General features: G+C 43.7%; 2 protein-coding genes across 3 annotated transcripts; both read right to left on the reverse strand.

Annotated features, from left to right (window-relative positions):
- Nucleotides 1-289: 289 nt before the first annotated feature.
- On the reverse strand, nucleotides 290-2490 carry LOC125707329 (cytochrome P450 1B1-like). Its single transcript, XM_048974398.1, has one exon. The coding sequence runs from the start codon at nucleotides 2061-2063 to the stop codon at nucleotides 489-491; it is 1575 nt and encodes a 524-aa protein (XP_048830355.1). The 5' UTR covers nucleotides 2064-2490; the 3' UTR covers nucleotides 290-488.
- Nucleotides 2491-5338: 2848 nt separating this feature from the next.
- On the reverse strand, nucleotides 5339-9383 carry LOC125707328 (cytochrome P450 1B1-like). 2 transcript variants are annotated; one of them, XM_048974397.1, is made up of 2 exons: nucleotides 9372-9383; nucleotides 5339-8427 (listed from the first exon to the last, which is right to left on the reverse strand). In XM_048974397.1, the coding sequence occupies exon 2, from the start codon at nucleotides 8316-8318 to the stop codon at nucleotides 6738-6740; it is 1581 nt and encodes a 526-aa protein (XP_048830354.1). In that variant the 5' UTR covers nucleotides 8319-8427; nucleotides 9372-9383; the 3' UTR covers nucleotides 5339-6737. The 2 variants fall into 2 exon arrangements, with proteins under 2 accessions (XP_048830354.1, XP_048830353.1); XM_048974396.1 differs by lacking the exon at nucleotides 9372-9383 and adding an exon at nucleotides 8809-8826.
- Nucleotides 9384-11429: the final 2046 nt, after the last annotated feature.

The following is an 11429-nucleotide window of genomic DNA, read 5'->3' on the forward strand; positions in this document are numbered from 1 at the left end:
TTATGGGAAACTGCGGTTTGGAGTCTCCACATCAGAGCATGAGACTGCATTAGCGACAGTTTTACATGCATTCTGAACATGTCCTGCCGCAGACGGGGATCTGAATAAGCGTGTGACAGGATTACAGAAGCGGTGGAAAGTGAATGCGTAAGAAGTTCGACATTATGCACGTGCTTGAGATTTCAGCTGCCTCTTTAGATAGGTTGCAAAGTGCCATCTAGATGCTATTGTTTGCATGCTTGAGGGAAGTTGGAAAGATCTTTTTTATTAATTGAAATTGTTACTGTAATAAAGTGGCTTAAAAGCAAATACAGTCTTTATTTACTATCTGCTAATATTAAACTTAAGTAAATTATGTAAAGAAAAATAGAACACAGGACATTTTACGGCAGCACAAAAAAGGATCAATGACTCTCTAAAGTACATACCTTGTACTCCATTACTCTACTCAGATATGTGACAGTATTTCAAAGCAGGGATTTCTGATTTCATGCCCCATTAAATCGTTTCCCCCTAATCTTGGCACAGATCATGTAGTTGAGAGGTTTTAGTGCTAAGCCGTAGGAGCAGTCCATGGTCAGGTCCTGCATAGGGCTGTTCTCAAAAGTGCACTGGTGTAGTAAGATGGCCGTGAACAAGAAGATCTCAGCCTTGGCAATCTGTTCACCGATGCACCTCCTCTTTCCGATGGAGAAGATCATGACACTGCTGGTCAGGTCCTTGTTTATGACACCATTCTCATCCACGAAGCGGGAGGGGTCAAAGACTTCGGGGTCTTTCCACTTCTCTGGATCGTGGTTGACAGACCACTGGTTGATGAACACGACAGTGTCCTTAGGGATGTGCAGACCTTCAATGGTGACGTCGGAGGTGGTGGAGTGGGGTATGGTGACGGGCACAAAGCTTGTGTAGCGCATGGTTTCGTAGATGAAGGCCTCCAGGTATGGCAGGTTTTTCTTGTCCTCTGTCGAAGGGAGTCTGTCTCTGCCAACGACCTTGTCAATCTGCTGTTGCAGTGTAGTCTGAATTTCAGGGTATTTCACCAAGAGCAGAAGCATCCAGTTCAGGGCAGTGGAGACTGTGTCCAGTCCCGCTCCAATCAGATCTGTAACTGTGGCCTCAGCATAAGCCTCTATGAGTCCGGTGTCACTGCGCGATTTGTCAATGACCCTGATGATTGCATCACTCATGTCTCGGGTCACCTCGGGGTCATAGGTCTCCCTGTGCTGGATCACTTTGTCTTTCACAAATGTAAAGAATTCATTATTCAGCTTTTTGAAGCTTAAGAACCCACTTCGCACCGGATTGGGGAAAGACTGTAGCCAAGGCATGAGGTCCACCAGGCTCCCGGCACCCACCGTCTCTCCAAACTTGTCGACTCTGCCTAGGAGGGTTCTGAATTCAGTTTCTTCATGTCCATAGCGCTTCCCAAAGCAGAGGGCACAGATGACATTGGCAGCAGCTACTGTTAGCTCTTGAGCAGGAGTGAAATGTCCTCCATCTGCACTAAGTTTTTGAAACACCTGGACCAGATCCAAGGCTTCTGCGACAATATGCTGCTCAAATGCTTTTTTGGTCTGGCTGTTTGCCGAGGAGAAAGCCCTGATGGTGGACTGAGCGATTCTGCGATGCATCTTCCACTGGTTGCTATAGTTGCTGAACGTTATGCTTTTGCCTCCTGACACCATCTGAAATGACACAAAGTTGGGTCTTCCCGCAAACTCCTTACTGTGCTGAATGAGTGCCTGGCGGATGGCAGCATCTCCGTTCAGCACCACAATGTCGTTGCAGCCCAGTCGTATCTGGTAAACGTTGCCATACTTCTTAGCCAGTCTAGAGAAGGTGATGTGGGGCATTTGTCCCAGCTGCATGGCATTGCCCACCACCGGCCAGGCGAAGGGTCCAGGCAGCCTCCTCTTACGCCTGAAGTTCCTGACCCACAGACAAGCTTCCAGGCAGAAGAGGAAGACGAAAGAGGCGACGAGAGCTGGCTGGACCTGCCCACCCCAGTCCCTGATGATGCTGCTGCCTTGTCCTCCAGACTGTGTGTCCCACAGAACCATGGCTTCCCGCTCTTTCTTTTCCTTTGCTTTTTTAGTTAAATGTCCTGTTCCTGGTGTCTGAGATATATCTCTTCCTTGTCTATTTATCTGACTTTCAGGCGTTCCTTTTCAGTTTTCTCATACCAGCGTAACGTAAGTGAGATCCACTGGGTTTTTTGAGGTGCCTCGACAATATTTGCTTGGTTTACTTGCTCGACGTGAAGTCAATTTGCTGAAGAGCTTGCCGCTGCCTTCAGGTCATTTCATGCTTACCCTTCCTCCTGTCGCCTTGCTCATGAGGGTTAGTCCAGGTCGTGGTGTCCGTCTTCCAATGACTGGATGACAAGCATCTGCTTTACCCGTCTCCGCTCCCTCCCTTATATATCTGTGCGGTCTGAGGGGGCCGGGACTCTGGGTTTTTACTATCTCTCCCCTCCCATCGTGGCCGTCCAGTGGACCCCAGGACTCCCATTCATCTCTGTTACAGGAACTCACTCCAGCAGGGTGTCAGACTCTCTCCCAAGCCAAGTGCTCACCAGAGAGCTAGAGTAAATAACAGCAAGCAGTGCGGTCTCTTGGCCAGGTGGTGTAATACAAGGAGGTGCTTTGGTTGTGGGAGCAGCCGGGGGAGGTTACTGACCATACCTTGCAGAAATGCACGTAGGACAGCGCGCTGCACATTTTCTGGCTAAGGTCGCTCTCTGAGGTTTAAATTTAAACACGACCAGAGATTTACAGTCTACTGTATGGGAAAAGTGATGCTGTTGAATCTCAAAAGGAAATGTCCTTTGGAAAATATCATGCAGAAAATCATATTGTTGACAGTTGGCTGCTCTTTTTAAACTGATTTATTTTTTTGTTTCAGAAATAATTGGAAGTTGTCTTGTGGGCATTGTTAGTTTTTCAGTTTTACCTCTTTATATTATTATTCTGCTTTCCTTCACATGACTTGCTTGCTACAGCAGATGCTTCGTTAACTTATGAGGTATTGTGGATCTGTAGCTCTGGTTTAATGGGAGAAATTGCTGGTGTCCTAATTTATGTCAACATATAAATAAAAATACAAACAGGTGGAAGTCTTAGGGAGGGGAGGATATTGGTGTTTTGCCAAGGAGCTGTACTCTTGACCTTAAAGTGACTGTTTGAGTTTGGCTTGAAAAAAGGCATAGTGTGAGGTGAAAGGAATTCTGTTGTGACAGGCTGCGTTCGAGTGACACACTTACAGTGGGGAGCGTACATCAGTGCAACGGTGATTTCTGTGCCCACATTGAACATCCATCTCTGCCATTCAAAGTCGTGTGCTGCTTTCCACCGCTCTGCTAATTAGTGTGGTTTGGAATCAGAGAGCCATCCCCAGATAAGTCCTGCATGTTATTATTTTGAGCCTGGTGCAAACAGATAGTTTGCCAGATACTTTTAGGATTGTTGGAAAAGGAATGTGTTTTTGAGTGCTGTTTGGGATGCATTACTTTAAACCCATAAATGGTTTCTATTCATTTCTGTTGAAGGCAGATAAACAAAGTTATAAAGAAATTCATCTACATTTTTGGATTGAGTTTCAAATGAACTGAAAACATGGTGAGTGCAAACAATGCCTTTAAATGCGATCTGTGATCCTGTGTGAATGTACTGCAGGGTATGGGTAGTTAAGTAGTTTTATATTTAGTAAGTGAGATGATGCTGCTCCAGAGATTACAGCTGTGTTAAAACTCATTAACAGCATTGTAAAAAAGCTTTCATGAAGAAACCATTGGCCCTAGTTGAACTAAAATATCACTTAAATCTGATTGCTGTGGGTAAAGAAAGGCAGTTCTGGTAGGGATTGGGTGGGAAGCTGTTCCATACTGAATGTATTCCATACTGCACGACTCACCGCATTAAAACCAGGAAGAATTTTTAATAGACATATTCAGAACATTCCGAGTTAGCTATTTTAGCCGTTTTTATAACACTTTGTGCAAGCTGTTTGTGTCGGACTTAATCTGTTACTCTCCTTTCTAGAGGAGAATGGGGGGGAGGCAGGGTCATATTTATCTACAGTGGACAGTGGTGTGATTAAGTCTGCCTTCCAATAACCACTTCTGTTTTTACCAGGTTTTTTCATGTTTCATCTGCTTGTGCCTCCAGTCCATACCAAACGATTTAACATTTCTGTATGTATTTTAAAAATGTCTCTCAGGTTTGTATGGGGTAATGCGATTCTTTGATGTTGTGTTGTCTTGCCGTAAACATATTTACAAAATGAGAGTATTTCGGGAAACTTGACACAATGAGAGAGACACCTGTCTCCTGGTCTGAGTCACATACCGAATGATTGTTGGCAAACATCTTTTTATTATCTTTAAGAGCAGAATTTTTCTCTCGCTGCGGTAATTTACAGTCATGGAAGTTTCCATTTATTAGTTTATGGCCTCGGGGTTAAGCGCATAAGAACACAATGAGTGTAACAGTACTTAATGAAAGAGGTAATAAACAAGGTAATGGTCATAGGCAAGTCAACTAAGCAGAGGTTCGCTCCACACAGAGCAGCAAAGGGATTTTACACACTAAGATCCAGATACAGGTTCGGCTATTGGACTGACTGTATCTATGTACTTATTTGAAGTTCAGTGAGTATGTATCACTCTGCCGGGTCTGTCGGACAGAGTAGCGGCATGTCAGGGGTAAAGTATTGAAGGGAGGTATAGGATTTAAACTTGGTGGGGGGAGATTGGCTACCCAGTGATGATACGTGATGAATGAATGGTAGCCTTCAAGACAGTCAGATGACCTGAAGGTACAGATGGCAGGGATCTGAACAGGATGTGTGGCTTGATAAGAGTGTGCTGACAACACAATCCAGTCGTCACGGCAACCCAGAAAAACCACATCAGCTTGTGTCGTTTCGTCCTGGCTTTGTCTCGTTGGTTTAGCTTTGTTACTCGTCTTCAGTATGTGTTGCTCCTTTTCACTCTCGGTTATGATGTGGCCCCTTTACAGAGATCAGTTACGGGATTTATGGGATTCACGTGAATTAATATAGCTGGAAGAAGAACATGTAAGCTATAACAGTTACAAACACTGTCCAAGAAGCTGCGATGAAGGGACGGCGCTGGTTAGTTTCCTGCATCGACCTCCTGCACACACCTCCACAGACCTGCTGAGTGTGAGAACATCAGAAAGAAGCAGAGTGCGTCCCAAGTGCTTGGGAGGCAGAGTTCCTGGCAATTTGCATCTCATTGCGTGTAAACTGGAGGGGGGGGGGGGGGGGGCAGAGTCAGCACATGGAAACAAATGAACACTCTGATCAAACCACCTTGATTAACACCTATTTATTTACTCTCCATGTAGCTTATGTTGAATTAAGTAAAGACATACAGCAATGACTTCTACTTCAAATACAAAGGTATGAACATGAACACACACAGCACTGCTGGCTGTGCCGGCTGGAACACTGAGGGAAAGCAGGAATCGGGCGCTTACGCAGTAATACGCTTTACCTGCTCAGCCAGTGGCATTTGCACAGCCCACAAAGCCCTGGGACTCTAAACAGAGGTGCATTTTGCAACACACATCAAACATGTGGAACCATTCATTGGGCGTTATTTCTTTTTTAGGCTGCAATACTAAGCAACACATGCTTGGGCAGACAGCATAAAGGGAGTCCGGGTGTTTGTTCCGAAATGCTTCAGGACCAGAAAAGACACTTCCAGGCAAAACCACCTCCGTTTTTTCTCAGAACTTTGTTTTGCCCTCTTTTCGCTGATGACTCCCAAAAAAAAGCCCATTTGTTTCGCCAGTGTAGCCTAAGAGACTGATTACTGACTCAAGACTGAAGTAACGTTCTTCATTTTGGACATAACACAAATAAACTTGAAACTAACGTTACATTTCCTCTCCGTCATCAATATCTCATTTTAATCCCATTCAAATGACATGTTTTATTTACAGTAGGTGCTGAATTTGAATTAATGTCTTGCAAGACAGGTTTGCTTAAACGCTGCATATTGCATATAAACACACATGAAAAATGATTTGTGCCTTTAATCTGAGGCTATACTAGTTAGTATATCTAGATGTTCATTATTCTTGGGACAAATACTCAAGCATTGGGGCTACACATAAATAGTGTTTAAAATATCAGTGGAAGCGCTGAGTTTCCCCACAGATGTCTACATCCTTGCCCATATACACTCAGTGATGCTGTGAATACTGCAGTGAATGTTTATGCAGGGAGCTGTGGAATATTTCTAAATATTTTAAGCACTTTACATTTTATTGGAAATTGTGCATAACTACTTATATGACTCATACATGTGTATCATTACTTGTACAAGCTGGATGCTGAGTATATGTAATATATAATTTTGAAATATCTAAAATATCCATTCGCACATGGTGCTCATATTTAGTAACTTATTTTCACGGAGCCTGAAGTATACGTTATTATACAGCAATACTTCACAGACATTATCTTACCTGCCCTCAATCGACTCTCTTGGAAAATCCCATTCTTACTGATCATGTGAAAAAAAAATCAGCTTTAACTTCTACAAAAATAGTAAATTAACTGATAGCTGACCAGTAATTAAATATTAAATATGAAATACCTTAACTCAGTCAGTGCAGTTTCCTTGAGATTACGGATTAACCAATTTGACACCCTTGAAGTCTTTGCTAGCCTGCAAGGTCAAGGCTGGAACAGTTTGCAGCTTTTCATGCAGGTGACACCAAGCCTAGAAATTTTCCCCTGAGTGTGGCAGAGATGGTGTAGTTGAGGGGCTTCAGGGCTAAGCTGTAGGAACAGTCCATGGTGAGATTTTCTGAGGGGTTGCTTTCAAAAGTGCACTGGTGTAGTAAGATGGCTGTGAACAAGAAGATCTCAGCCTTGGCAATCTGGTCACCGATGCACCTCCTCTTTCCGATGGAGAAGATCATGACACTGCTGGTCAGGTCCTTGTTTATGGCACCATTCTCATCCACGAAGCGGGAGGGGTCAAAGACTTCGGGGTCTTTCCACTTCTCTGGGTCGTGGTTGACGGACCACTGGTTGATGAACACGACAGTGTCCTTAGGGATGTGCAGACCTTCAATGGTGACGTCGGAGGTGGTGGAGTGGGGTATGGTGACGGGCACAAAGCTTGTGTAGCGCATGGTTTCGTAGATGAAGGCCTCCAGGTATGGCAGGTTTTTCTTGTCCTCAATGAAGGGGAGTCTGTCTCTGCCCACAATCTTATCAATCTGCTGCTGCAGTTTAGTTTGGATATCAGGGTATTTCACCAAGAGCAGAAGCATCCATTGCAAAGCTGTTGATATGGTGTCTTGCCCAGCACCTATAAGGTCATTAACAGTGCCTTCAACAAATTCTTTATTTAGTCCATTGTGTTTTCCATGTTCAATGACCCTGATGATTGCATCACTCATGTCTCGGGTCACCTCGGGGTCATAGGTCTCCCTGTGCTGGATCACTTTGTCTTTCACAAATGTAAAGAATTCATTATTCAGCTTTTTGAAGCTTAAGAACCCACTTCGCACCGGATTGGGGAAAGACTGTAGCCAAGGCATGAGGTCCACCAGGCTCCCGGCACCCACCGTCTCTCCAAACTTGTCGACTCTGCCTAGGAGGGTTCTGAATTCAGTTTCTTCATGTCCATAGCGCTTCCCAAAGCAGAGGGCACAGATGACATTGGCAGCAGCTACTGTTAGCTCTTGAGCAGGAGTGAAATGTCCTCCATCTGCACTAAGTTTTTGAAACACCTGGACCAGATCCAAGGCTTCTGCGACAATATGCTGCTCAAATGCTTTTTTGGTCTGGCTGTTTGCCGAGGAGAAAGCCCTGATGGTGGACTGAGCGATTCTGCGATGCATCTTCCACTGGTTGCTATAGTTGCTGAACGTTATGCTTTTGCCTCCTGACACCATCTGAAATGACACAAAGTTGGGTCTTCCCGCAAACTCCTTACTGTGCTGAATGAGTGCCTGGCGGATGGCAGCATCTCCGTTCAGCACCACAATGTCGTTGCAGCCCAGTCGTATCTGGTAAACGTTGCCATACTTCTTAGCCAGTCTAGAGAAGGTGATGTGGGGCATTTGTCCCAGCTGCATGGCATTGCCCACCACCGGCCAGGCGAAGGGTCCAGGCAGCCTCCTCTTACGCCTGAAGTTCCTGACCCACAGACAAGCTTCCAGGCAGAAGAGGAAGACGAAAGAGGCGACGAGAGCTGGCTGGACCTGCCCACCCCACTCCTTGATGATGCTGCTGCCTTGTCCTTCAGATTCTGTGTCCCACACGTTCATGGTGCTGGATTATCTGCTCAATAATTAATTCAAAATAAATTTCTATGTTGTAGTTTGCAGAATTGATTTAGCAGCTCTTCATTTGCAGCTTGGGTTCAGATGAGACCTGCTATTTCAAAAACATATTTCACAAAAATATAGATATTTAGTCAATAATTTGTGAAGTGATTCAGCAAGACAAATTATGAAGGTGCCATCAAGTCTTTACTGCAGTTCTGAAAAATTCTCTCGCGTCTCAGTACAAACTAGGTTTAAAAAGCACGCGCGCATTCAATGTCTGTGGAGCTGAAACAGGTAAAGTTAGGATTTTTCAAAGTCAGATTTTGCCTTGTGCGGGTTCGCTTTACTGCTGTCTGATATATGTTTGTCGGGGGGCGGGCTCGACGCTATTATCATACTCCTCCCATTGTAGTAGCCCGGAGACCCCATTACGTTATCCCCTTTCCTGTCGAGTTGCAGATCTCTCCTTGGGACGAGGCAAGAAAATTACCCCGGTAGCTGGTTTCAGCTCCAGCGCTTGCCTGGAGAGGCGTGCGGACTGAAATCCCCCTAGCAGCTTTCGGAACCAAGCGGTGCGCTTTGCCCTTGCTTTGCTCAGTCTGTAAAGTCTGAAGACTTTCTGCAATGTTTTGGGAATGCGTATCACACACGGTTTGTTTCTTTGCTAGTTCTCTTGTGTGTTTTACTGGCAGTTTCAAGCGGAAGCGTATCTTCACTCGCTCTGCCTTCGTATGCTATTAAAGGAACATCTATTATACATTTCTGGAAATATGAGCAGATTCACGTGAATCTAAATTTCTGTAATCTTCCGAGCCTTCAAACTTTCTCTTGGTCCGCCTCTCTCTCTCGATCTGTCTCTCTCTGCACCCACAGCACGTAGTAAACCACAGGGCAGTAATGCAATCATGTCTAAACTGAAAAAAAAAAGAGTTTATTCCAGGTGTAAAGGGATCCGTTTTTAAACCCAGATTCATAATAAAGCCTTCTAAGTAATGTCTGTTTCAGTTTTACGACGTGCATGCTGATTTCCAAGAGAATGACATCCGTACTCACGCGATTATATCGGTATTGGCTAACTGAATTAATGAATTAAGTGGGCCTATCTAAAAGGGTGAACACGTGCTTCTGACATGATAGTGATTAATTGCGTTCTTGTCGTAGTTCATATAATTTATTTATAGTCGAGTTTTATAATGTTATAGGATCATCTCTTAGAATTAAAAAGTATAATACAGGAATGGAAATATATAGTTTCGTATTTGGAGTTTGTGTGTGTAGGGGTGTTACATTCTGTTTTTCTCAAAAAAGTAATCGATTTGGATTACTGACATTGTATTACTAGGTCACATATAGTGATCAGACTTTATGTCTGTACAATCACCGGAGGGCACATTTGAAAAGATTTGCCAGTATAGATTCATTCACTATATTAATTTCCTTTGACTGAAAGGTTGGGCACAGAAAGAATGCATATGTCGTGAGTTAAATATTTGATGCGAGTGACATTAGTTTTATTTGTTCTTTATAAACCACAGTTGAATAGCACGTCGCTATGTCAGCAATATGAGTACCATTTAAAATTAGGAGTCCGAAAAAAGACGTAAAATTGACCGCACCATTCTTAGAGTCTGATAACCCCAGACTTCACGATTGATTAATAAAATCTTATTTTTTATCTCAGCAAATGTCTGGAAAGTAAAATCCCAGCCTCAATGACAAGCTGCCTGTGAGTCGCTGGTGCCGATTTGTCTCCCGGGTACATTAACACCCTGAGCCGAATGAAAGTGTCGCTTGAACCCCGGCGAGGGTCACTGTGGCTGCGTCTTCTTGCCAGTCTGCTATCCCACAGAAGAAGTTATAAAAATGTGGTAAGAGTCACGACACAGCTCTCCAGGAAATATTAATCATTTTACATTGCACTGCCACACGCTATGTGAGTTCCGGTTATTACTGGGATAACTGTATTTACAAGAATAAAATGTCATTAAGAGTTTCCAATATCCGAGAAGTTTATTTAGTTTTAAATAACGGTATTGAATACATAAATTTACGTGTATGTCTATCTGTCTGTGAACGTTTTAACGCAAAATGCAAAACTTGCCAAAATCATTTAAAAACTGCGTTCGAAATAAACCATTACATTGACATCCAAGTTAACAGCATTAAATGAGGAGTTTAGCCTCGATCGTTTATTCACACATTACTTTGCTTGATTTTTATCCATGCAGAGCGACACTGATTACGCGTAATTTAGCATTCTGTTTATCTTAGACTGACGGTAATCCTTCCTGCAAAAATGCATTTATTTGTAATTCATTCAACCCTATTCAGAAAATGTTACATCCCGTGCTATTTAGTGAGAGCTGTATTTGTATATGTGAACAATGTCTATTTTTATATCTCACTTTTTTAATTATTTTGATTTTTTTTTTTACTCTGGACACAAACACATTTATGTGTGTGTGACATGCACCCAAATGAACAGTAAAAAATGTTCCTAATGTACTGTGTTATGATGAAGATGAGGACTTTTGGACAGACTGGACACAGGCTGCCTTAGTTCTTGCTGGGACTCTCGCTGACTCGTCTGTGTAGTGTTGCGTCTTTGACGTGATGAAGGCGCTGCTAGAGACCCCTCCCAGACACACACACACACACACACACACACACACACACACACACACACACACACACACACACACACAGAAGTGCCAAAGAGAAAATTAGTGATTCTTACTTCTTCCCTGGCTGTGAGGTTTGTTTTTGCAGGGAGGTAATGACCCTAATTTTAGGTGCTGAAACATTTCCGAAGGGCAGGAGTGGGCTGGGGGACAGAAACTGTAGCACAGTGAAAAGCCCTTAGGAGCCGTAGAAGCAGGTAAAGGGCCTCCATTCTGGCAGGCATGAAGAATTGGGGGAAAAATTAAACACTAATCCAATAAGAAGGCAAGGAAAAGACTGCGTTTCTGTTCACTCCCCAGCCAGCATTAGCATGATCCTTTCATAAGATTTTCCTTTTACAGTCATTAATGGGTTTTTTCCTAAATCCTGTCACTTAGGCCTGTGTTTGAGACCTGGCAAATTCCCACAGTCTGTGTTAGCCACCCAGGT

This window comes from Brienomyrus brachyistius, chromosome 14 (genome assembly GCF_023856365.1).
Source record: "Brienomyrus brachyistius isolate T26 chromosome 14, BBRACH_0.4, whole genome shotgun sequence".
Lineage (NCBI taxonomy): Eukaryota > Metazoa > Chordata > Actinopteri > Osteoglossiformes > Mormyridae > Brienomyrus > Brienomyrus brachyistius.